General features: G+C 47.6%; 1 protein-coding gene across 1 annotated transcript in view; it reads left to right on the top strand.

Moving 5' to 3' along the window:
- Positions 1-986: 986 nt before the first annotated feature.
- The window catches only part of LOC138255715 (uncharacterized), a 359,027-nt gene continuing 333,302 nt past the window's right edge, over positions 987-26,711 (top strand). The window contains exon 1 of the mRNA XM_069205843.1: positions 987-1,143. Within this exon, the coding sequence (XP_069061944.1) occupies positions 1,077-1,143 (67 nt within the window). The 5' untranslated portion in view covers positions 987-1,076. The remainder of the gene's footprint in view (positions 1,144-26,711) is intronic.

Below are 26,711 nucleotides of genomic sequence, written 5' to 3'. Positions count from 1 at the left end.
GCGCAGGCATAATGTGGCGCAAGATGTATGCATTGTGTCACTTTGTAAATATGGCGTGGTGCAATGGCTTCCTTAATGCCGCTTTAGCATAAAAAAATGACGCTAAGGTAGAGCTAGAGGCGCTAGAGGCTTGTAAATCTGCCCCTATGTTTTTATTCATAATTATTTATCTAAGGACGAATGTCATTACTTTGAATTGTTTAACAGGTCTCCCAACTTCATGGAAAGCATTCAGAAGAGCCTGTGTGGTAAGTCAGTGCATAGCCCCTCTCTCACATATATTTCAGTTGTTTTACAGCTCAGGTAAAGGCTGGCTTTACTGATCCATTCAGCTTCCCACATAAAATGCAGATCTGTTCTTTGCAGCAGGCACATTAACCCTCTGCGCTAGTTTATGATGAGTAAAACCTGCCGCCAGACAAAACTCATCTCTCTCCCCCAGCAGGAACATTAACCACAAGAGTTATCTTGACTACTGCCTGAAAGTTGCAGGCACAATGAACTCCGCAGCAGGTGTTTTTAAATGGGAAGTTATAGCTAAGCAAAGCCCCCTCCCTGAGGCCGGTAAGCCCCCACCCCCCTTTCAGCGCCCAGTGCGGCCGCACCAGTCGCACTGCCCTAAAGCTGGCCCTGGAGCCGTGTACTAGACAAGCAGCGTGTCCTGCAGGCTGGAGGGTCAATGCCACGTAATTACCCCCTAGGGTTAACCCCTAGGCAGGGTGTGGGGTGCATTGGGAGGGGTGAGGAGAAGTCTCGGAGCTGTGCCGGCTCCAGTGATATTACGTGCGGCCGCCCTCTTCTTGTGAATGATTTAGCACTTGTGCCTAGAGGAGGACTATAGCGCGTCAGACTCTAGCGCCTTAAATACACGTGGAGGGTGGGGCGGGGGAGGAGGGTTGCCACATCACCTTGGTTGTCCCGTGAGGACTTCCCCTCCCACCTGTATAAATGTCACGTCCCTGGGTGCGGAGGCTGCAGTTGAGCGACCGCTTGCGCAGGTTAAGCGCCTAGAGTGTAGAGGGCTGCAGCAAACCTCTGTGCGCTACACCTCAGCTCTCTCCCTGGCCCGAGGAGTTATGGCCGTGCCAGGAATGCTGCTGCTGCTGGGCTGCTGTGTCTACATCTCCAGAGGGGCGCCAGATGGTAGGAGGCAGCAGAGAGCTCGGGGGTTCCGCGCTTGCCGCGAAGGTTCAGCCTTTCATGCTTCCGAGGTCGAACCTCGAGGCTTGTAATCCAGAACAGTCTGGGGTACATTTGTGGTCTGCTTATGCTTAGTCATGTTAACTAGGGGTAGCGCTGCTCGCGTAGCAGAGGCTTCTACCCGCGTTACAGATCCCAGGCCGACCCGGGGTACTGAGTTAAGACTGTGAAAGGAGTATGCTGGCCTGAAGTTGGCTGAGGCCGGGACTCTGCAAGAACTGCACATAGATTTTAAACACATAAGTGCATTGCACAAGCTACAAAAGTGTGCGCGTGTTGTAAAGTATGTGTATAGCGCCTACTTCCGCTGGCGCGCATTGATGCGAGTAGCGCTCTACTCTGGAGCCCGAGGCCGTATGTAAAGAGGTTGTAGGTTAGTAACGTGGTTTCTTTTCCGTCGTAGGATTAGTTGTGGTAAGTTTGTTAACTTTGTACTCTTATGCGCTCATGCATTTTGTCTAGTTAAGTCGAGCATAGCAACCCGACGTGTTGGTATGTAGCTGGGCTTTTAACCACTTCGCTGCCAGGCCTTTTCCCCCTCCTGTGCCAGGCCTTTTTTTGCCTATTTGGGGCAGTTCGCGCTTAGGCCCTCATAACTTTTTGTCCACATAAGCTAACCAAGCCAAATTTGCGTCCTTTTTTTCCAACATCCTAGCGATTCTAAAGGTACCCAGACTTTGTGGGTTCCCCTGAAGGAGGCCAAGAAATTGGCCAAAATACAGTGAACATTTCGTTTTTTTCAAAAAAATTGGAAAAAGGGGCTGCAGAAGAAGGCTTGTGGTTTTTCCCCTGAAAATGGCATCAACAAAGGGTTTGCGGTGCTAAACTCAGCAGCTTCCCAGCTTTCAGGAACAGGCAGACTTGAATCCGAAAACCCAATTTTTCAACACAATTTTGGCATTTTACTGGGGCATACCCCATTTGTGCAATTTTTTGTGCTTTCAGCCTCCTTCCAGTCAGTGACCGGAATGGTCATGAAACCAATGCTGGATCCCAGAAACCTAAACATTTCTGAAAAGTAGACAAAATTCTGAATTCAGCAAGGGGTCATTTGTGTAGATCCTACAAGGGTTTCCTACAGAAAATAACAGCTGAAAAAGAAAAATATTGAAATTGAGGTGAAAAAAACATCAATTTTTCTCTACTTTTTACTCTGTAACTTTTCCCTGCAATGTCAGATTATCGAAAGCAATATACCGTTACGTCTGCTGGACTCCTCTGGTTGCGGGGATATATAGGGTTTGTAGGTTCATCAAGAACCCGAGGAACCCAGAGCCAATAAATGAGCTGCACCCTGCAGTGCGTTTTCATTCTATACCGGGTATACAGTAATTCATTTGCTGAAATATAAGGAGTAAAAAATAGCTATCAAGAAAACCTTTGCATTTCCAAAAAGGGCACAAGATAAGGTGTTGAGGAGCAGTGGTTATTTGCACATCTCTGAATTCCGGGGTGACCATAGTAGCACGTGAATTACATGGAATTTCTCAAATAGATGTCTTTTTTACACACACCCCTATATTTGGAAGGAATAAATGTAGAGAAAGACAAGGGGCAATAACACTTGTTTTGCTATTCTATGTTCCCCCAAGTCTCCCGATAAAAATGATACCTCACTTGTGTGGGTAGGCCTAGCGCCCGCGACAGGATATGCCCCAAAACACAACGTGGACACATCACAGAAAACAGAGCTGTTTTTAGCAAAGTGACTACCTGTAGATTTTGGCCTCTAGCTCAGCCGGCACCTAGGGAAACCTACCAAACCTGTGCATTTCTGAAAACTAGAGACCTAGGGGAATCCAAGGAGGGGTGACTTGTGTGGCTCGGACCAGGTTCTGTTACCCAGAATCCTTTGCAAACCTCAAAATTTGGCTAAAAAAACACATGTTCCTCACATTTCTGTGGCAGAAAGTTCTGGAATCTGAGAGGAGCGACAAATTTCCTTCCACCCAGCATTCCCCCACGTCTCCCGATAAAAATGATACCTCACTTGTGTGGGTAGGCCTAGCGCCCGCGACAGGATATGCCCCAAAACACAACCTGGACACATCACAGAAAACAGAGCTGTTTTTAGCATAGTGACTACCTGTAGATTTTGGCCTCTAGCTCAGCCGCCACCTAGGGAAACCTACCAAACCTGTGCATTTCTGAAAACTAGAGACCTAGGGGAATCCAAGGAGGGGTGACTTGTGTGGCTCGGACCAGGTTCGGTTACCCAGAATCCTTTGCAAACCTCAAAATTTGGCTAAAAAAACACATGTTCCTCACATTTCTGTGGCAGAAAGTTCTGGAATCTGAGAGGAGCCACAGATTTCCTTCCACCTAGCGTTCCCCCACGTCTCCCGATAAAAATGATACCTCACTTGTGTGGGTAGGCCTAGCGCCCGCGACAGGATATGCCCCAAAACACAACGTGGACATATCACAGAAAACAGAGCTGTTTTTAGCAAAGTGACTACCTGTAGATTTTGGCCTCTAGCTCAGCCGCCACCTAGGGAAACCTACCAAACCTGTGCATTTCTGAAAACTAGAGACCTAGGGGGATCCAAGGAGGGGTGACTTGCGGGGCTCGGACCAGGTTCTGTTACCCAGAATCCTTTGCAAACCTCAAAATTTGGCTAAAAAAACACATGTTCCTCACATTTCTGTGGCAGAAAGTTCTGGAATCTGAGAGGAGCCACAAATTTCCTTCCACCCAGCGTTCCCCCAAGTCTCCCGATAAAAATGATACCTCACTTGCGTGGGTAGGCCTAGCGCCGGCGACAGGAAACACCCCAAAGCGCAACGTGGACACATCCTAAATTTTGGGAAAAAACAGAGGTGTTTTTTGCGAAGTGCCTACCTGTAGATTTTGGCCTCTAGCTCAGCCGGCACCTAGGGAAACCTACCAAACCTGTGCATTTCTGAAAACTAGAGACCTAGGGGAATCCAAGGAGGGGTGACTTGCGGGGCTCGGACCAGGTTCTGTTACCCAGAATCCTTTGCAAACCTCAAAATTTGGCTAAAATAACACATGTTCCTCACATTTCTGTGGCAGAAAGTTCTGGAATCTGAGAGGAGCTACAAATTTCCTTCCACCCAGCGTTCCCCCACGTCTCCCGATAAAAATGATACCTCACTTGTGTGGGTAGGCCTAGCGCCCGCGACAGGATATGCCCCAAAACACAACGTGGACATATCACAGAAAACAGAGCTGTTTTTAGCAAAGTGACTACCTGTAGATTTTGGCCTCTAGCTCAGCCGCCACCTAGGGAAACCTACCAAACCTGTGCATTTCTGAAAACTAGAGACCTAGGGGGATCCAAGGAGGGGTGACTTGCGGGGCTCGGACCAGGTTCTGTTACCCAGAATCCTTTGCAAAGCTCAAAATTTGGCTAAAAAAACACATGTCCCTCACATTTCTGTGGCAGAAAGTTCTGGAATCTGAGAGGAGCTACAAATTTCCTTCCACCCAGCGTTCCCCCAAGTCTCCCGATAAAAATGATACCTCACTTGCGTGGGTAGGCCTAGCGCCGGCGACAGGAAACACCCCAAAGCGCAACGTGGACACATCCTAAATTTTGGAAAAAAACAGAGGTGTTTTTTGCGAAGTGCCTACCTGTAGATTTTGGCCTCTAGCTCAGCCGCCACCTAGGGAAACCTACCAAACCTGTGCATTTCTGAAAACTAGAGACCTAGGGGAATCCAAGGAGGGGTGACTTGCGGGGCTCGGACCAGGTTCTGTTACCCAGAATCCTTTGCAAACCTCAAAATTTGGCTAAAATAACACATGTTCCTCACATTTCTGTGGCAGAAAGTTCTGGAATCTGAGAGGAGCTACAAATTTCCTTCCACCCAGCGTTCCCCCACGTCTCCCGATAAAAATGATACCTCACTTGTGTGGGTAGGCCTAGCGCCCGCGACAGGAAACGCCCCAAAACACAACGTGGACATATCACAGAAAACAGAGCTGTTTTTAGCAAAGTGACTACCTGTAGATTTTGGCCTCTAGCTCAGCCGCCACCTAGGGAAACCTACCAAACCTGTGCATTTCTGAAAACTAGAGACCTAGGGGGATCCAAGGAGGGGTGACTTGCGGGGCTCGGACCAGGTTCTGTTACCCAGAATCCTTTGCAAACCTCAAAATTTGGCTAAAAAAACACATGTTCCTCACATTTCTGTGGCAGAAAGTTCTGGAATCTGAGAGGAGCCACAAATTTCCTTCCACCCAGCGTTCCCCCACGTCTCCCGATAAAAATTATACCTCACTTGTGTGGGTAGGCCTAGCGCCCGCGACAGGATATGCCCCAAAACACAACGTGGACATATCACAGAAAACAGAGCTGTTTTTAGCAAAGTGACTACCTGTAGATTTTGGCCTCTAGCTCAGCCGCCACCTAGGGAAACCTACCAAACCTGTGCATTTCTGAAAACTAGAGACCTAGGGGGATCCAAGGAGGGGTGACTTGCGGGGCTCGGACCAGGTTCTGTTACCCAGAATCCTTTGCAAACCTCAAAATTTGGCTAAAAAAACACATGTTCCTCACATTTCTGTGGCAGAAAGTTCTGGAATCTGAGAGGAGCTACAAATTTCCTTCCACCCAGCGTTCCCCCAAGTCTCCCAATAAAAATGATATCTCACTTGCGTGGGTAGGCCTAGCGCCTGCGACAGGAAACACCCCAAAGCGCAACGTGGACACATCCACAATTTTGGGAGAAAACAGTGCCTACCTGCGGATTTTGGCCTGTAGCTCACCCGGCGCCTAGGGAAACCTACCAAACCAGTGCATTTCTGAAAACTAGAGACCTAGGGGAATCCAAGGAGGGGTGACTTGCGGGGCTCGGACCAGGTTCTGTTACCCAGAATCCTTTGCAAACCTCAAAATTTGGCTAAAAAAACACATGTTCCTCACATTTCTGTGGCAGAAAGTTCTGGAATCTGATAGGAGCCACAAATTTCCTTCCACCCAGCGTTCCCCCAAGTCTCCCGATAAAAATGATACCTCACTTGTGTGGGTGGCCCAGGTGCCTGCAACATAATAAGGCCCAAAACCTGAAGGGATAGAAGGGATAGCACAGCAAGTTTATAAGGGCATATTCTTTTATACATCTTTAGACGGACTCTGCTTTGGGGACCCACATAAGTGAGGTGTCATTTTACTTGGGAGACTGAGGGGAAAACTGGGGAGTAGGAATTTTGTGCTGGAGCGGTGATCCTACTAAGAAAAATCAGGAAAATATGCTTTTTTATGCAAATTGTGAGGTTTACAGAGGAGTCTGGGTAAGAAAATGTTGGGGGAGCCACACAAGCCACACCTCCCTAGACTCCTTGGGGTGCCTAGTTTTAAAAAGTTTCTGGGTTTTGTAGGTTTCCCTACATGACGGCCGCACCCAGGACCAAAAACATAGGTGGGCCCTCCCCCCCAAACACAGGTATTTTTGGAATATATCACTTTGATGTGTGCACATACGTCCGTGATGTGCCAAACACTAAAATTGTGAAAAGAAACACACTTAGGTTATGTGAAGAAGACCCCTCACCCACCAACCAAGTTGGTGGCATGCTTCATCATCGGGGTCCCACCTGAGGCACCTAGCGTGTCTCAAGTGTGCTGCGACGCCTGATTACAGCGGAGCAGGTTTTGTCATTTGTACCACACATACTGGTTGGATTTGGCACGAGGGTGAGTGATGGTTCAGTAGATCAAATTTTATTAACAAGAGATTTCACAAAAGTGAAATGCACTGGTAATAACTGAAAGGCCAAAAAACTGAACCAATGACTCACAGCTCGTGAGCTGTAAAGCCACGACAAGGCACCAACCGCTTTACAGTCCATTCACACACCTTTCATACATGACATGCACTAGACCATTCACGCCGCCAGCCACGGGCCCAGCACATTACAAGACTCGCATCCACAGACAGCGCCAGTCAAGGGCCCATCACTTTCATACGCCCACATGCCTGATACAGCAATCACACCAGCTGATGAGTGTGTGGACTGGCGTTTGGCCGGCACTGCCAGCCAAGCGCCACCCCACCCACACCACCAGCCAAGCGCCACCCCACACACACCGCCAGCCCAGCGCCACCCCACACACACTGCCAGCCCAGCGCCACCCCACACACACCGCCAGCCATGCGCCACCCCACTCACACCGCCAGCCAAGCGCCACCCCACACACACCGCCAGCCAAGCGCCACCACACCCACGCCGCCAGCCAAGCGCCACTCTACACATGCCATCCCCTTTTTTTTGTTTTTAAACAACAAAGAAACCACTAATCATAAATTAGTACAAAACTACAAACACAAAAGCTCTAACTGAATACATGACTAATGCCAACCGTGAAACCGAACATATAAAAATATAAAACACCAGTTTACGCTCACGGAATTTCCCAATAATTCTTCTGTGTGTGGTAGCTCCTGAAACAGCCACCCACACACAGCCCAGGCTTTGAAGGACAATCAGGGCAGTACATCCTAGTCTCCTTCCTGATACCTCTTCGAGCACAGACTCTACATCTCTTAGCAGGAAAGTTTTTTTGGCCGTGGGAGGAATGTGCTCAGCAAAGTGACGATCTTTCAATCTAGCCACATCCTCCACCACTGCTTCTCTAGGAACTCTTGCCTGTTCCAGCACAACAAGGCTAGCTATGATAGACTCCTGAAATTTCACAAATGTCATCCTTGACTCTGGAGAACTATCCTTAAACACAACAAAAGCATTAAAAGTTGCCAAGTGGAACAAGTGAAGCGCTAATTTCTTATACCACACATAAGACTTACGAGCAGCAGTGTAAGGTTCTAACCTCTGATCTACTCTATCAACACCACCCATGTGCTTATTATAGTCTAAGATGCACACAGGTTTGCGCACTTCGGCAACCTGACCCCAAACAGCCACAGGTGAAGTACTCTCATCATGGATGGTGCTTAGCATGTATACATCCCTCTTGTCTACAAATTTCAGAGCTAGCAGCTCATCATTCCGCAAGGCACTGCACTGTCCCTTCTCAAGTTTTTTACAGACAAGCTCTTTTGGATAGCCTTTCCGATTAGAGCGGATTGTGCCACAAGCAACAGTGTCCACTCTGAACAACTCCTTGAACAACCGAACTCCAGTGTAGAAGTTATCTACATATAAATGGTGACCTTTGTTAAACAGTCGTCTACCAAGTTCCCACACAATTTTCTCACTAACTCCAAAAGTGGGAGGACAACCAGGGGGGTCAATATTGGAATCCCTACCAGTGTAGACCCGGAAATTATAAACATATCCTGTACTACTTTCTGACAGCATATACAATTTAATTCCATACCGTGCCCTCTTGCTAGGAATGTACTGCCTAAAAACCAAACGACCCTTGAACAGGACCAAAGACTCATCTACAGATATTTCTTTCCCTGGAACATAGATCTCTGAAAACCGATATACCAAATGATCAAGGACAGGTCTAATCTTAAAAAGACGGTCAGAATCAGGATGATCTCGTGGCAAGGCTAAAGCATTATCTACAAAATGCAACATCCGAAGAAGAAGCTCATACCGGTTACGACTCATGATGGCAGGAAATATAGCAGTTGCCATCAAGGGACTAGTAGACCAATATGAAGACAGCGACGGCTTCCTTATCAGCCCTATCAAAAAAGTTAAACCCAAGAACTTTTTCAACTCTTCCAGATTTGTGGGAATCCACCGGCTAGCTCTAGAGTGTGGCCTAAGTCTGGCAGCGTTGTCCCTCAAAAACTGCTCTGCATACAAATTAGTCTGCTCAACAATCTCTTCCAAAAATATATCGTCCATAAACAACTCAAAAAAGTTGACGGGCAAAAAGTTTTCCGTATTAACTCGACACCCTGGAAAACCAGTAAACGCAGGCAACTGTGGCTGCTCCATGTTTGGTGCAACCCATGCGTCAGGTCTTCCAATGGGAAGCCTTTCAGCCGCTGGCTCCTGCACCATTGGCACATCACTGTCCTCCTCTAAAACAGGCCCTTCATCAGCACTGAGAGTGGCTTCATCATCAGATGATTCATCTCTGACAGAAAATTCACTTCCAGAATCCTGCACTTCCTCCTCTGCCTCAGATGCAGAGTCAGTCTCATATTCATGGTCAGAAGATGACTCAAAAAGCACACTAACAACCTGCTGAGCGGGCATCCTACGGCTGGCCATGATCCTTCCTACTAAAATTAACTGGACAAATACACCACCAACAACCAGCACTGTGTAAGATAAGTAACAAAGTATAGGTTTATCACTAAGAATTATAAACTCAAAAACTATACTGCTCACTTGCCTGAAAAAGCTTGACTCACCAGCAACTACTCTGCACAGCCACAGCAATCACCAACGATATCCCACTAAAAAGAGAAAAAAAAAAGCAAATTAGACATAAGACAACACAATAATCATTGTGCATAACTCTAAGGACAATTTCACACACAATCCTGCATTCAGTACACCACCTACAAACATGTCATTCATGCATTGCAACAATACTCACTTGGAGTAAATTTATTTACTTACCTAAAACATGCAACTACGCAAACCGCAGGACAACTACTGCCAAAACTGCAACAAGCCACAGCAAAGTCAGCAAAAGCTTTGAACTAAAACAAAAAGGAGAAAAACTGTTATTATCATAAAAGTAAATACTTCGCCAGTTGACAAACACTCCGCCACTAACCATTTTTTCATTTTCCCGTGTCTAGTCTTCTCTGCTTGGGGGAAGATGGGCCTAAAAAAATAATAGGCCAATCTACCCCCAAGGGGAGGGGGCAGAAATCACCCAGATTACATTGCACCCTTTGGGGGGGGCGACCCTTGCCCAAGGTGCCACACCCCCACACAAAGCACACACACACATACATAGTATCCCTGGCGCTATGGGGATTCTGCCCCCCTTGGGGACAGAAAGGCCTAAGAAATAGGCATATCTGCCGCCTAGGGGGGCAGAACTGCCCAAAAATACATGTGGGCCCCTGGGGGCGACCCTTGCCCAAGGGGCCACCCCCCAACACAAAAAATAAAAATCAACAATAAAATCCCTGGTGTCTAGTGGCTTTCTGCCCCCCTTGGGGGCAGATCGGCCTAAAAATAGGGCCAATCTGCCCCCAAGGGGGGCAGAAACGACAATAAATACATTGCGCCCCTGGGGGGAGCGACCCTTGCCCAAGGGGCCACCCCCCAACACAAAGCACACATACATACATACTATTTCTGGCGCTATTGGGATTCTGCCCCCCTTGGGGGCAGAAAGGCCTAAAAAAAATAGGCCTCTCTGCCCCCAAGGGGGGCAGAACTGCCCAAAAATACATGAGGGCCCCTGGGGGCGACCCTTGCCCAAGGGGCCGCCCCCCAACACAAAAAATACACATCAACAATAAAATCCCTGGTGTCTAGTGGCTTTCTGCCCCCCTTGGGGGCAGATCGGCCTAAAAATAGGGCCAATCTGCCCCCAAGGGGGGCAGAAACGACAATAAATACATTGCGCCCCTGGGGGGAGCGACCCTTGCCCAAGGGGCCACCCCCCAACACAAAGCACACATACATACATACTATTTCTGGCGCTATTGGGATTCTGCCCCCCTTGGGGGCAGAAAGGCCTAAAAAAAATAGGCCTCTCTGCCCCCAAGGGGGGCAGAACTGCCCAAAAATACATGAGGGCCCCTGGGGGCGACCCTTGCCCAAGGGGCCGCCCCCCAACACAAAAAATACACATCAACAATAAAATCCCTGGTGTCTAGTGGCTTTCTGCCCCCCTTGGGGGCAGATCGGCCTAAAAATAGGGCCAATCTGCCCCCAGGGGGGGCAGAAACGACGTAAAATACATTTGCCCCCAAAGGGGAGCGACCCTTGCCCAAGGGGCCGCCCCCCAACACAAAAAATACAAATCAACAATAAAATCCCTGGTGTCTAGTGGCTTTCTGCCCCCCTTGGGGGCAGATCGGCCTAAAAATAGGGCCAATCTGCCCCCAGGGGGGGCAGAAACGACGTAAAATACATGTGCCCCCAAAGGGGAGCGACCCTTGCCCAAGGGGCCGCCCCCCAACACAAAAAATACACAGCAACAATAAAATCCCTGGTGTCTAGTGGCTTTCTGCCCCCCTTGGGGGCAGATCGGCCTAAAAATAGGGCCAATCTGCCCCCAGGGGGGGCAGAAACGACGTAAAAAGCATGTGCCCCCAAAGGGGAGCGACCCTTGCCCAAGGGGTCGCTCCCCTACACTAATATTCACTCACACACACACACATACAGAAATCCCTGGTGTCTAGTGGGCATTCCTGCTGCCCGATCGCATCGCGATCGGGCAGCAGGAATGCTCAAAGAGACATCGAGGGAAAGGAAAACCCTTTCCTTTCCCTCGATGCCTCTCTGAGAGCACCCCCACCCCGCACGAAGGTGAAATACTCACCTTTTCCCTTGACGCGCTGGAAGCAAATGGCTTCCAGCGCGTCATTCCCCGTTTCCATGAAATCAGCGCGCGATTGCGCGCTGACGTCATGGGGGGGGGGGGGGTGGGCGTGAAAGTGGAAGGGATTCCCCTTTCAGCCCTGGCCTGGGGGTGTTGGGGGGCGGCCCTCGGGGGAAGCGCTAGCGCTTCCCCCGACTGCCAGTCCCTGGACGTAATGGTTACGTCCATGGCGCCACACGGGCGCTGCCATGGACGTAACCATTACGTCCGTGGCGGGGAAGGGGTTAATCACGCCCACATCACACCCGTCACTATCACTCGTTCATTGACATGCCTTTCAAAAATCCTTTCTTATCATTCGTAAATGCTTCAGTTTGTCCCTTTGCCATCGCCCCTGCAGATGAGTTTCACTGCAATCAAACTTCTTTTTCCTTTTGTCTCTCTCCTTCGCGCTCACAGCGGCGCTTTCGCTTATGTCAACTGTTTTACTTTTTATTTTCAGTTTCTGTGGCAAGAAAAGTCGGGTTAGGTGTTTATGACTTAATAGTTCTAGCTCGTTTACCATTGCATCAGCCGTGGCCCATCTTTTATGGTGGAGGGGCCACGTCCCCCCGCCCACCTTTTGCCCCTCATGAAGAGTGCTTGTCAGGCTCAGCAAAGGTCAGCCTGACAGACACTCCTCATGTTCAGCTCAGGCAGCCCGGAGTGAGACATGCGCAATTTGTGCCGACTCTTGGCTGTCTGAGCTGAACTTTGATGGGCTGAAGAGGTCACAGCTCCTATGGGCGTGACCTCCTCAGCTCAGCAAATGTGCCTCGAAGCCCTTCCAATCCTTGACGAGGGGAAGCGACACCCAATGACTTCGATCTGGGCGCTTCAGGTTTAAGCCCTGAAGTGCCCAGGGTGAGTGTCAATCAGTGACACCTCGTCACGGAGAGGGGAGGGGTCAGCAGTCTCACTCATCCCATCCCACTCTGTGACGAAGATGGGACTGCTGCCTTCCCTCATTGGCTCACCTAAGGTCAGTTAGAGAGGGAAGGCAGCAGTTCCAACCCTCCTGGGACCTCCAAGCTGAAGGTAAGTGTGTGTTTTTTAAATGAATGTTTTGTGCGTGCAAGTATGTTTGAATGTTGATGAGTGTTGTGAATTAATGTGCGTGCATGTTTAAATGAATGAGTGTGATTGTGCTGCCCTCCCACTTAAAATTACCGGCCGCCACTGCATTTTAATATACGCATTGTTGCCATATTCTTTCTCATTCCGAAATATTGCGATCTTTAGCTACAGCTTTCCCAAAATTATCGTTCACGCTTCGTGAAATAATGCAAGTTCCCAACGGGGCAAGAGAAGAGAGCTACTGCACTTATGTCCATTCCAGCCATAGTTTAATTCTATCACGTCGTATTAAAGGTCTCAAGTTTGCACATAAACACAACTTTATAAAGTTTACTGCAAACATAATTCAAGTCTGCGGTGTTGAGAATGTTAACACCACCATTATTTATAAAGTAAATTTTGATGCAATAATTATTGTCTGAAACAGCTTAGTGTCCCTTTCCGGCTTTGTGTCCCTTTCCGGCTTTGTGTCCCTTTCCCCTTAGTGTCCCATTCCGCTTTGTGTCCCTTTCCTCCATCCCTCTTATCGTCGAGCTCTTCTGAACATACTTAACATTTTCTAACCCGGCTTCAGGTGCTGTACTGACTGCAAACACTGCTTCACCCTGCGGTCACTGCCGGACACACACAGTCACTAAATTTAGAAGAACTCTGTGCTCGAACGGACCTTTCATTCATACAGTGCTTACATTAAAAATGATACCTGCAGTAATAATAATAATAGCATTAAGGATTAATTAAATTCATGCACTATTACTATATATTTTTCATTACAAATACAGAATAGTATTGCATAATAAATCCCCTAAAAGTGCGGTTCAGCCTGGTTTTGAACAGGGGGACCTTTCGCATGTGAAGCGAATGCGGTAACTACTACACTACAGAAACTTGATGCTAACTCATTGCTTTTTTACAGTCATGGCTCACATATTCACTATCCAACGTCCACTTTCCAGTGGGAAAATTATATTCTCACTGCTCTTTGAAGTTGTAATGCAGGGAGCATAGGAACTGGAAATGATCTACTCTGGAAATCTCAACGGCATGTGTGTGTGGGAGGACCTGTAATGTCCCATAGGTGCTGTGGAGAGTCAATGGCAGTCTGCCTGTGTTTTGCTGGTATAGAACTTGTGTTTAAGAACTCTGCCCCTGAATAAATGGATGCACAGGAACATGCAAGCATTATCAAAACCAATAAGTCTTGCTTACAAGGCAGGGGTTGGCTTTGTCAATGTTTTTAGTCAAGTTGTACAGCAGCTTCTGCATAGAGTGACTGAAAGTAAAAAAGAAAAATTGCATCAACGCAGTCAATGCTGGCCCATCATAGCCTTTTTTATGTCGAGGCTCTGGCCTATTGTAATCTATCTGTGGGCTTTTAATCACGCCCACCATATGCCCATCACTATCACTTGTGTGTGGGTTTGCCTTTCAAAAATCCTTTGTTAGCATTAGTGAACACTTTTCGTTTGTCCCTACTTGGGGCACTTTTGTTACCGCCTTGGGGACTGACCCCGTTACATGGATAATTGCACTTTTGCTGATATGTTTGACTGCGAGCAAACTTCTTTTTCCTTTTGTGGCTCTACTTCTCTTCATGCTCATGGTTGCCGTGACGCTTTGAATTGACTCGCTCAACTGTTTTGCTTTTCATTTTTAATTTATGTGGCAAGAAAAGTCCAGTTAGGAATTTACAACTCTAAAAGCTCTAACTCGAGCAAACGTGAGACCCATTGCATTGCAAATGCTTGTAGTGTGAATGGGAAGAGATTCAATGAATTGGGTTAGAAAGGGAGGAAGTGAGATAATACTAGGAATGATGGCACATGCGTATAGGTGCAGGGAAGAGACAGGAGTGATGTTTGGGAGTTCATTGTAGACTGAAAGGTTTGGGATGAATCAGTGAATTGACAGGTGGGAGGTGAAAGTGTTTTTTTTTTTAAACTAAAAATTAATATATACTTGCATACAGGCATACACATGCATCTCAACATTTACATACGTATACACAATATGCTTAGTAATATTTGTGTACAAGCCATACGCAGCCTGTGTGTGTGTGTGTGTGTGTGTATATATATATATATACTGTATATGTACACACCTATACGTGCGTCCGAGAAATAAGATTTACATTGCCAGAAATAAATCTGTATGTTCACACACATGTATACGCATGCCATTTTCATATTTGTATAAAGACGTCATGACATTTCCTTTGATTTCAATAGCACCACCCTCCAGACCCCCGCAATCTCATCTTCGAGGCTTAAAAGGATGAGAGTTATGAGGCAGCTTGAGAGGTCTGCAAAGGATGACGTTTTAGACCTATGCTTTTTGCTGTTAATATTTTGATTTCACATGATGTCTGAATGATCCTAGCAAAAATGACGACAAAAAATAAATCTTTATATAGTCATAAAATTTGTGAGTGAAAACTACAACCCGCTAAAAACTCAAAGGTACAACAACCAAGGCATGCTGGGTCACATTTGTATGATGCTACCTTCAGTTTATATAGCGTTGGTCCATTGAAAGTGCGCGGATAGTACATGTACTACGGTAAACCGAGGAATGTGTGTCTGTACTACAGTAATGCCGGTCACGGAGTCACAGGGACCCGAGGTACAGTACCTTTTGAAAGCAAAGAGCAAGGGTGTCGCACAGAGTCGAAAAGAGGCTTCAATGGAGTCAGTATGGCATCAGTCCCTTGCGTCGTCCGAGGAGAGAGGCGTTGGTGCTGCGCTGTGAGGCAGATGGAGGTTCGGCGTCAGCTCTGGCTGTATGCAGGTGGAGATAATGCATCGTCTTCTGTGATGCGTCGATTCCTTGTGACCCATGGGGTTGCTGGTTCTGGTCCATCAGGATGTGATATGTTAAGTTCGCAGTATCGCGATGACCATGAGTGACATCACGGTGTCTCTGTGATGTCGGACTTACATTTCAGGCCAAAGTCGGTGCGTGAAGCGAAGTCCATTGAGTTGGAGCAGGCTGCGGCATCGCGGAAGCCTTTCTGTAGTCTGTGTACTAGCAAAAAGCTAGCAGTAGAGGTCTTTGTAGTCCCTAAGACCCCAGAACAGTAGGCAAGCTCAATTCAAGCCCTTGGAGAGCACTTTGGGTGGAAGGCAGAGTCCTTCCAGCACAGTCAGAGGCCAGCAGGGCAGCAGTCTTTTGCAGCAAAGCAGTCCAGAGAGCCCTTTGGGCAGCCAGGCAGGTCTTCTGACAGAGTTCAGGTGCAGGTCCAGAAGTGTCTGAGTTGGTGGGGTCAGAGACCCAGTTTATATTCCCAAAAATGCTTTCAAAGTGGTTGAGACTTCAAAGAGTGGTTTTGAAGTGCACAAGTTCCCCTTTAAGTGCAGTCCTGTCTGCCAGTGTCCCATTAGGGGGGTTGGCAGTCCATTGTGTGAGGGCAGGCTACTAGCCTTTGAAATGTAAGTGTCAGTCCCTCCTCCTTCCAGCCCAGGAAGACCCTTTCAATCTGCAGATGAGTGCAGGTGTGACTGGATCCTGTGTTTGTGGTTGTCTGGATGAAATGCACAAGGGAGCTGTCCACCAGCCCAGCCCAGACATTGATTGGAGACAGGCTGTAAGGCAAAGATGGGTTTTAAGTGCAGAGACATGCTCAGTTTCTAAAAGTGGCATTCCTAAAATAGTAATATAAATCTAACCTCACGAATAAGCAGGATTTTCTATTACCATTCTGGCCATACTAAATATGACCTGGTTACCCCTTCTAGATCAGAATCTACCACTCAAAATGTATATGAGGGCAGTCCTGATGCTAGCCTATGAAAGGAGGTGGTCTCACAGTAGTGGAAAACGAATTTAGGAGTTTTCCACTACCAGGACATATAAAACACACATGTACATGTCCTGCCTTTTACCTACATAGCACACTGCCATATGGGTTACCTAGGGACTAACCTAGGGGTGACATATAGGTAGAAAAAGGGGAGTTTATGGCTTGGCAAGTACTTTTAAATGCCAAGCCGAAATGGCAGTGAAACTGCACACAGGCCTTGGAATGAAAGGCCTGAGACTGGTCAAGGGGGCTACTTAGGTGGGCAGCACAATCAGCTCTGCAGGCCCCTAGTAGCAATTAATGTATAGGCCCTGTGTACACGTAATGCACTTTACTAGGGACTTATAAGTAAATCAAATATGCCAATTGGGGATTAACCAATGTTCCTATGTTTAAGGGAGAGAGCATATGCACTTTAGCACTGGTTAGCAGTGGTTAATTGTGCAGAGTCCTAAAACCAGCAAAACCAGTGTCTGAAAAGTGGAGGGAGGTAGGCAAAAAGTTGGGGGATGACCACCCTAAGGCTGTCAGGTCTCACATACCCATGGAAGGGTTTGATAATGCGCTCACCAGTAACATCTTTGTGCCCCATAACTGAGTTTTATGCTTTTGTCATGTCTGAAACATGCATGAAGGATGATGACATGTGGGTTTGTGTTTTTAGTGAATGGACTGGTGTGTTTTGGGGTCCTTTAGGCTCCACATGTGGGCACTGCACAAGATGCTCTCCACTGTGCTAAATTCTAGAACGTTCCTAGAATTGTCGGTAAAGGCAGCACCAAGTTATTCCAAGATGGCTGCATGCACATGTGAGCTCCGGCATAGAAAGTCATCATGGATTCATTTTTCTTATGGCAGGAACCATTCAAAGCTGCTTGCATCTGTATGAATATGTATGTATGTATGTATGTATGTATGTATGTATATATATATATGTATATATATATATATATCACAGACACAAGCATGCTTTGTAAGGGGGCCACCGACCCTGCAGGGCAGCCTCAGCTCTAAGGCGAAGCATCCAGTTCAACATTAAACAGAAAAAAATGTTGAGGCACCAGTTCAAAAAACATCCAAGCATTTATTATCAGTGTAAAAAGCAGCTCCCACAAAGTCCTCCTGACGGGTTTCAGCTGGAATGCCTGGAATGCCTAATTTATGGGGGCATTACCTGCTTGCTTCCTCACTACATGGCATTTAACCAAGACATTGAAATATGGAGGTGAGCATGGGATGGAGGGGATGTATTTTACCTCTCTTCTAGCAGTTCTAAAACTTCTTGGCAGTTGTGAATGATTACAAAAAGGATAACAGCTATACACAATAGTGCACTATTAAGAACTTGGACTGAAACTGTGGTATCTTTTACGCTATGCCAGCATGATTAAGATTAAGTACTGCAGTGAAAAGGATGTAACAACATGGTGCACTATGGGAAATGTAGTTGGTGATTATCACGTCACATGGGTCACAAGTTAAAAGCACTGGCTTTATGGACACCTGCAACTACTTACCTATGATTAAGGCATTCAAGCCGAAACCCGTCAGGAGGACTTTGTGGGCGCTGCTTTTTACACTGTGAATAAGTGCTTGGATGTTTTTTGAACTGGTGCCTCAGCATTTTTTGCTGTTATATATATATATATATAAATATAGCCACATTCCAGACTGGGCGCTCTTACTGCCGGTGCAGATGTGGGAGTTAACGGCCAAACTCCAATAAATATATATATATATATCGCCAGGAGGTAGTAATAGTTATAGTTAGGACCTATTTTCCATAGGAAAAGCGGTTTTTGACTTGCCTTTATCTTTGGCACTGTTTGACGAATCTTAACGAAATGTTCCCAAAAAAGTGTCACAGTGACTCTTGTTGCACATTGGAAAGTTTCGGGGTCCGAGATCCGTCAAGCAGGGCCGAGAAAAAAGGGCTAAAAAAAGGCTGCGTGTGCCATGTTCATTTCCATAGGATTTTTCAGACACGACCACAGGCCGAACCACTGGGCAGAATTACACCAAATTTGGCAGAACGCTAGCTGTCGGTACACAGATCACTCTTTTGGAGTAAATCTCTTCAGTAGTTTTTGAGAAATTTAGGGAAATTCAAATTTCCATATATATCTCTGGCTGTGAAGTGTTCACGAATAAAGATGAGCTTGTGCAATGAAAATGCACAGCTCTGATTGGCTGGCAACACTTCAGATCAGGAAGTGTTGGCAGACATTTTAGGACTATGCTTGAGCTAAGTCCCTTAAAAAAAGTAAAAATAAAAGGGGCCAAGGTAGAGACACCCTGACCTCTTAGCACTTTAAGAGGGGGACCCAAAGGCAACTCGAGCAAAAAAACATTTTTTTACTTAGTTTTTTTGCCATGAATTTGAGAGAATTGCGAATTTGTGTAAATTTTTTTATTAAAAAACAAGCGTGGACTTCCCCACTGTGGCCCCTCCCACTGTCCTGGGGACTTCCACCTCCCCAGGGCTTAAAATTTTATAAATACAGGGGGGCCATGGCCCTTTACATAACCATGTTTCTTAGCATTGTGTTTGCACTTTACGTAACCTTGTTTTCTTAGCATTGTTTTTGCACTTTACGCAACTATGTTCTAGCATTGTTTTTGCACTTTACACAACTATGTTCTAGCATTGTTTTTGCATTTTACACAGCTATGCTTTCTTAGCAGTGGCCATACGAGCCCTAAGCTAGACCCTGCTCCATCCTGTATTTTTAAGCGTCCTGCTGCAGCATGCAGGATACTCTGCACAAGTGAAATTTTTGGTTGGTCTGTTGTTCTTAGTGAACTCAGGGGAAACCTTCCGTCCACAAGTAACTATTCAAGGTCTTTTCCTGCCAGTACAGCAAGTTTAGCCATAATATGAGTCAGTCATTCTTTACACTTTACAGCAGCCGTCTTCAACCTACTGTTAGGAAGCGCTACTTACGTCAAGTGAAAATCATTGCGAGGTGCTCAATCAATCAATCAATCAGGAATTTGTAAAGCTCACTAATCACCTGTGAGGGTCTCAAGGCGCTGAGGAGGGGAGGGGGGGAGCAGGTGCTGCTACTGCTCGAATAGCCAGGTCTTGAGAAGTTTCCTGAAGGTAGGGAGGTCTTTGGTCTGGCGCAGGTGGGTGGGAAGAGTGTTCCACGTTTTGGCAGCGAGGTGCGAGAATGATCTACCACCGGTTGAAGTTATGCGGACGCGTGGGACGGTTGCGAGGGTGAGGTCGACAGAGCAGAGATACCGGGTTGCGGTGTAGAAGGAGAGTCGTCTGTTGAGGTGTTCTGGCCCGTTGTTGTGCAGTTCTTTGTGAGTGAGGAGTTTGAAGGTTCTCTTGTTGACTGGGAGCCAGTGCAGGTTTTTCAGGTGGTCTGTGATGTGGCAGTGGCGTGGTATGTCCAGGATGAGGCGTGCGGAGGCGTTCTGGATGCGTTGCAGCCTCTTCTGGAGTTTGGCCATGGTTCCTGCATAGAGGGCATTGCCGTAGTCCAGCTTGCTGCTTATGAGGGCTTGGGTGACTGTTCTTCTGGTTTTGGTGGGTATCCATTTGTAGATCTTTCGGAGCATGCAGAGGGTGTTGTAGCAGGAGGAGGAGATGGCGTTGACTTGCTGGGTCATAGATAGTGAGAGGTCCAAGATGAATCCAAGGTTGCGTGCGTGGTCGGTGGAAGTCGGAGTGGTTCAGAGAGTGGCAGGCCAACAGGAGTCATCCCATGCTGAGGGGTTGGAGCCGAAGATGAGGACTTCCGACTTGTCGGAATTGAGTTTGAGGCAGCTGCTCTTCATCCAATCAGTGATGGCCTTCATCCCTTTGTGGAGGTAGGTGTTGGCGGAGTCCTTGGCGAGGGAGAGGATCAGCTGGGCATCATCGGTGTATGAGATGATGTTGATGTTGTGGGATCGGGTGATGTTAGCAAGCGGGGCCGTGTAGACATTGAAGAGTGTTGGGCTGAGGGACGAACTCTGGGGTACGCCGCAGATGATTTTGGTGGCCTCCGAGAGGAATGGGGGAGGCGGACACTCTGGGTTCTGCCGGTGAGAAAGGAGGTGACCCAGTCCAGGGCTCTGTCGCGGATTCCAGTATTGCTGAGGCGTGAGCGTAGGGTGTGGTGGCAGACGGTGTGGAACGCGACTGAGAGGTCCAGGAGGATGAGGGCTGCGGTTTTGCCACTGTCCAGTATGGTTCTAATGTCATCGGTGGCGGCGATGAGGGAGGTTTCAGTGCTGTGGTTGCTGCAGAATCTGGATTGGGAAGGGTCCAAGGTGCGGTTCTCCTCAAGGAAGCAGGTTAGTTGTCTGTTGACAGCCATCTCGATGACTTTTGCCGCGAAGGGGAGCAGGGAGATAGACCGGAAGTTTTTGAAGTCCTTTGGGTCTGCCTTGGGTTTTTTGAGGAGGGCGTTGATCTCAGCATATTTCCAGCTCTCCGGGAAGGTGGCGGACTCAAAGCAGTTGTTGATTATCTTCTGTAGTTGGGGTGCGATGACGGAGCTTGCTTTGTTGAGGATGTGGTGAGGGCAAGGGTCAGATAGAGAGCCAGAGTGGATCGCTTCATGATTTCGATGGTGTTGTTGTCATTGATGGGGGTCCAGGAGAGCAGGATGTTGGTCGGAGGTGAATCTGTGGTGTTGGTGGTTGCCGGGGGAGTCTGGGTGCTGAAGCTGTCGTGGATGTCTGCAATCTTGCGGTGGAAGTAGGAGGCTATGGAGGTGCTAATATTATCAGTGTTGTAATAGTGACCATATCATCCAAGTTTCCATTAGTGTTCAGCAAATGCAATTTTACCAGCAGTTATTACCTCAAGTGCTTCAGGCAGGGTTGCCAGCAGTAATCTAAAAACAGCTTTGTCAATTTGGGAATCCTGTACATGGATCATATTGAACAGTCACCCACATCCCTGGCATGAAACTAGTAATTTTAGTAATACATCTTCCCAAATTATTTAATGCCCAAAGTGTGCTTTAAATATATTTCGGAACCTGCAATTTTGCCAAATATCAGCCTATGGATACCCAAAATAAAAATAAATTTGTCTTCAATACACATGTGGCATACATACAGTTATTAAACAAGCAAACGTTTCTAATGTTGAAGCCTGGGATGCACACAGGAGAGATACTTACAGGCAGCTTGAGAGGCACCACTAGCTCATGAGCTACTCGTTGGAGAAGCCTGGTTTAGAATGTAACTAGATTTGTACTGCCACCTCTGATGACATTAGCTCAAAAAGGGTTTCATTAATGTTCATTTAGGGAATGGTGTTAGATGACGCAGCATCAGGTCCTGTCTGATCTGTTAAACCTGTGAAACAGTTCCATCACCTTATGCTGAGAGTGTGATTTCCACTGTGAATTGTGTTGTCCAAAGAGTTCGATCTAGAAGTGAGCGATGGGATTTTGAGTCTTGGAGAGCTGACCCGGGTCAGTCTGTCTCATGCTTAGGACTTAGAATATTTTGTCGGACTTTATGCTGCATTTCACTGAGGTCCATGCTTATTCCCAACGGTGTCTGACTAACTTTATCTTTTACCTTCTGTAATGAATTTCAATTCTTTAATAAGCCTTCATGGTTTTCCAGCTTGTACTCTGTCTCAAGAAGGCTTTTTAACTAATTCTGCTGCCTGTTGTATTGGTGGCTCTGCTTGTGTTGGGGGCACACTTCTTCATCTATTCTTGGAGATAACACACCCCATCCTGCAACGACTCCTTATGTACTTCCTACCAGACTTCCAACAAGTCTTTAGCAGCTACTGATTGGAATGGTGTAAGCAGAGCAGCTGACACAAGTAACAAAGAGTTTATTTAAGTGCAAACGCACAGGAAGTCAACTGCAGCAACAAGATATTGTACAAATTTCCATTGGAAAGTTGTAGAATGCAATATTCTTCATAAAGGTTCTACAGCTACACGTCTCCCTCCTCGTAACAAGAAAAGATTTGCATGTTAGAAGTGTGAAACTACTTAACAAACAAGAGGGAAGGAAACATATTTACGAACAAGATGCCAGAAGAAAAACTGAAAGCGAAGGAAGATGACCTAAAATGGGGATTAAACATCTGTGTGATCCATTGCCAATATATACATACACCTATGTACTTGAGAGAATGAAATACTAGCGTCTACCTGATAATTCCCCATTCTTATAGGTTTTTTACACACCCTAGAATGCGGAATCCTGATGCTTTCATTCCACCTTTTTCCAGCCTCCCATTCACATGATGAACCATCTTCACTGTCACCCGGTACTCGCCCACCTCAAATTATAGTTAATATATAGTTTGCGTCTGCAAAGTCCATCGCCTTAGAACTGGAAGCAACCTATTGGTTACTTCTTTTGGTTTTTCTCCAGCCAATGTTAGCTAGTTTGCTAGGCTCCATGTCAGCTCTACACAAGATGAAGAAAGGAGGGGTTGGAGCATCCCATTTTAGCCCTAGGCCTGTTCGCTTTAGCTGCACTGGCTTCTAGAGTTGCCATTAGCGTTGGCATCCTGGTGATTTGCAGATATCTGCACTTTTTTGTAGTGGTAATGTGGAGCATTGTTGTGGGAAAGTAGTTGTAGTTTTGTTAGATATTAGCAGCTTTACATATTAGTGAAGTGCACTCCAGCCATTGTTGTAGCTACAGATTGGCTAACTGGTGGACTGGGGTGTGAGCCATGCTCAAGCAGCAACCACAATCCTAGTCATGGTAAGGCACAAGTGTTAGAAATGGGGTCTTTGGTTGGCAGTCAGGTTACCCTCTGTCCAAGCAAGGACCCTCACTCTAGTCAGGGTAAGTCACAGACAATCCAAATTATCCTGTGCCCACCCTCTGGTAGCTCGGCACTGAGCAGTCAGGCTTAACTTAGAAGGCAATGTGTAAAGTATTTGTGCAATAAATCATACAATAACACCATATAGCACCACAAAAATACACCACACAGTGTTTATAAAAAATATATAATATTTATCTGGATATTTGCAGGTCAAAACAATCAAAGATGAAATAAGAAAATGTAAGGATATCACTGAAAAGTGATATAAAGTGTCTTAAGTCTTTTAAAAGCAAACAAAGTCTCCTTCAAGCTTAACCCCTTCCCCGCCACAGACGTAATGGTTACGTCCATGGCAGCGCCCGTGTGGCGCCATGGACGTAACCATTACGTCCTGAATGCTGCCCTCGGGAGAAGCGCTAGCGCTCCTCCCGAGGGCCGCCCCCCCACCCCCCTAGGTCAGGGCTGACAGGGGAATCCCTTCCCCTTCAACCCCGACCCCCCCCCCCACCCCCCCTGTGACGTCAGCGCGCAAGCGCGCGCTGACAATCACACAACCTCCCCCATGCGATCGAAAGAGAAATGCTCAGCATTTCTCTTTCGATCACGTGGGGGAGGCCCGGAGGGGCTTCAAAGGGAAGGAAATGTATTTCCTTCCCTTTGAAGTCTCTCCGAGGGTTTCAAAAGCCGGATTGCTTGCAATCCGGCTTTTGAAACCCCACTAGACACCAGGGATTTTTTTTTTTTATATGAAATTGACAGAAGGGAGCGACCCCTTGGGCAAGGGTCGCTCCCAGGGGGTCATTTTTTTTTTAAGGCCTTTTCTGCCCCCCCTGGGGGCAGATCGGCCTATTATTAGGCCGATCTGCCCCCAGTGGGGGCAGAAACCTCTAGACACCAGGGATACTTTTTTTTTTTTGTTTTTTTATTTGTTTTCTTTTGTTTTTTAGGTGTGGGATGCGACCCCTTAGGCAAGGGTCGCTCCCATAGGGGGAAATTATATTTAGGCCATTTCTGCCCCCTTTGGGGGCAGATTGGCTTATTTTTATGAGGCCAATCTGCCCCCAAGGGGGGCAGAAACCACTAGACACCAGGGAGTTTTTTTTGTTTGTTTGTTTTTCACGTAAGGGGAGCGACCCCTTAGGCAAGGGTCGTTCCCTTGGGGGGCAAATTTATTTTAGGCCATTTCTGCCCCCCATGGGGGCAGATCAGCCTATTTTTATTAGGCCGATCTGCCCCCACGGGGGGCAGAAACCACTAGGCACCAGGGATTTTTGTTGTTGTTGTGTTTTACAGATGGGGAGCGTCCCCTTAGGCAAGGGTCGCTCCCCTGGAGGGGCAAATTGTATTTAGGCCATTTCTGCCCACTTTGGGGGCAGATCGGCCGATTTTAGGTCAATCTGCCCCCAAGGGGGGCAGAAACCACTAGGCACCAGGGATCTTTTTTTTGCGCCGTCACGCAAGGGGAGCGACCTTGTAGGCAAGGGTCGCTCCCCGGGGGGGGGGGTGAGGGGGGCAAATTTATTTTAGGCCATTTCTGCCCCCCCTGGGGGCAGATCGGCCTATTAGAATTAGGCCGATCTGCCCACAGGGGGGGCAGAAACCTCTAGGCGCCTGGGCAAATAGTTTTTTTGTGTTTTTTTTTTTGTTTGTTTGTTTTTTTAGAGATGGGGAGCGACGCTTTAGGCAAGGGTCGCTCCCCTGGGGGGCAAATTGTATTTAGACCATTTCTGCCCCCCTTGGGGGCAGATTGGCCGATTGTAGGTCAATCTGCCCCCAAGGGGGGCAGAAACCACTAGGCACCAGGGATCTTTTTTTTGCGCCGTCACGCAAGGGGAGCGACCTTGTAGGCAAGGGTCGCTCCCCGGGGGGGGGAGGGGGGTGAGGGGGGCAAATTTATTTTAGGCCATTTCTGCCCCCCCTGGGGGCAGATCGGCCTATTGGTATTAGGCCGATCTGCCCACAGGGGGGGCAGAAACCTCTAGGCGCCTGGGCAAATAGTTTTTTTTTGGTTTTTTTTTTGTTTGTTTGTTTTTTTAGAGATGGGGAGCGACGCATTAGGCAAGGGTCGCTCCCCTGGGGGGCAAATTGTATTTAGACCATTTCTGCCCCCCTTGGGGGCAGATTGGCCGATAGTAGGTCAATCTGCCCCCAAGGAGGGCAGAAACCACTAGGCACCAGGGATCTTTTTTTTGCGCCGTCACGCAAGGGGAGCGACCTTGTAGGCAAGGGTCGCTCCCCGGGGGGGGGGGGGGGGGTGAGGGGGGCAAATTTATTTTAGGCCATTTCTGCCCCCCCTGGGGGCAGATCGGCCTATTGGTATTAGGCCGATCTGCCCACAGGGGGGTCAGAAACCTCTAGGCGCCTGGGCAAATAGTTTTTTGGTGGTTTTTTTTTTGTTTGTTTGTTTTTTTAGAGATGGGGAGCGACGCATTAGGCAAGGGTCGCTCCCCTCGGGGGCAAATTGTATTTAGACCATTTCTGCCCCCCTTGGAGGCAGATTGGCCGATTGTAGGTCAATCTGCCCCCAAGGGGGGCAGAAACCACTAGGCACCGGGGATTTTTTTTTTGGCACCAATGTCACGCAAGGGGGGGCGACCCCATAGGCAAGGGTCGGTGCCGGGGGGGCAGGGGGGTTGGGGGGTGGGGGACAAATTTATTTTAGGCCATTTCTGCCCCCCCTGGGCCCGGCTGAGCTAGAGGCCAAAATCCACAGGTAGGCACTGTTTTCTATGAAAAAATGTGATGTGTCCACGTTGTGTTTTGGGCCATTTCCTGTCGCGGGCGCTAGGCCTACCCACACAAGTGAGGTATCATTTTTATCGGGAGACTTGGGGGAACGCTGGGTGGAAGGAAATTTGTGGCTCCTCTTAGATTCCAGAACTTTCTGTCACTGAAATGTGAGGAAAACATGTTTTTTTAGCCAAAATTTGAGGTTTGCAAAGGATTCTGGGTAACAGAACCTGGTCAGAGCCCCACAATTCACCCCTCCTTGGATTCCCCTACGTCTCTAGTTTTCAGAAATGCACAGGTTTGGTAGGTTTCCCTAGGTGCCGGCTGAGCTAGAGGCCAAAATCTACAGGTAGGCACTTCGCAAAAAACACCTCTGTTTTTTTCCAAAATTTAGGATGTGTCCACGTTGCGCTTTGGGGTGTTTCCTGTCGCCGGCACTAGGCCTACCCACACAAGTGAGGTATCATTTTTATCGGGAGACTTGGGGGAACGCTGGGTGGAAGGAAATTTGTGGCTCCTCTCAGATTCCAGAACTTTCGGGCACAGAAATGTGAGGAACATGTGTTTTTTTAGCCAAATTTTGAGGTTTGCAAAGGATTCTGGGTAACAGAACCTGGTCCGAGCCCCGCAAGTCAGCCCTCCTTGGATTCCCCTAGGTCTCTAGTTTTCAGAAATGCACAGGTTTGGTAGGTTTCCCTAGGTG

Source organism: Pleurodeles waltl, chromosome 1_1, assembly GCF_031143425.1.
Source record: "Pleurodeles waltl isolate 20211129_DDA chromosome 1_1, aPleWal1.hap1.20221129, whole genome shotgun sequence".
Taxonomy (NCBI): Eukaryota; Metazoa; Chordata; class Amphibia; order Caudata; family Salamandridae; genus Pleurodeles; species Pleurodeles waltl.
Note: the sequence above shows the minus strand (reverse complement) of the source record. Positions and strands in the feature narration are given on the sequence as shown.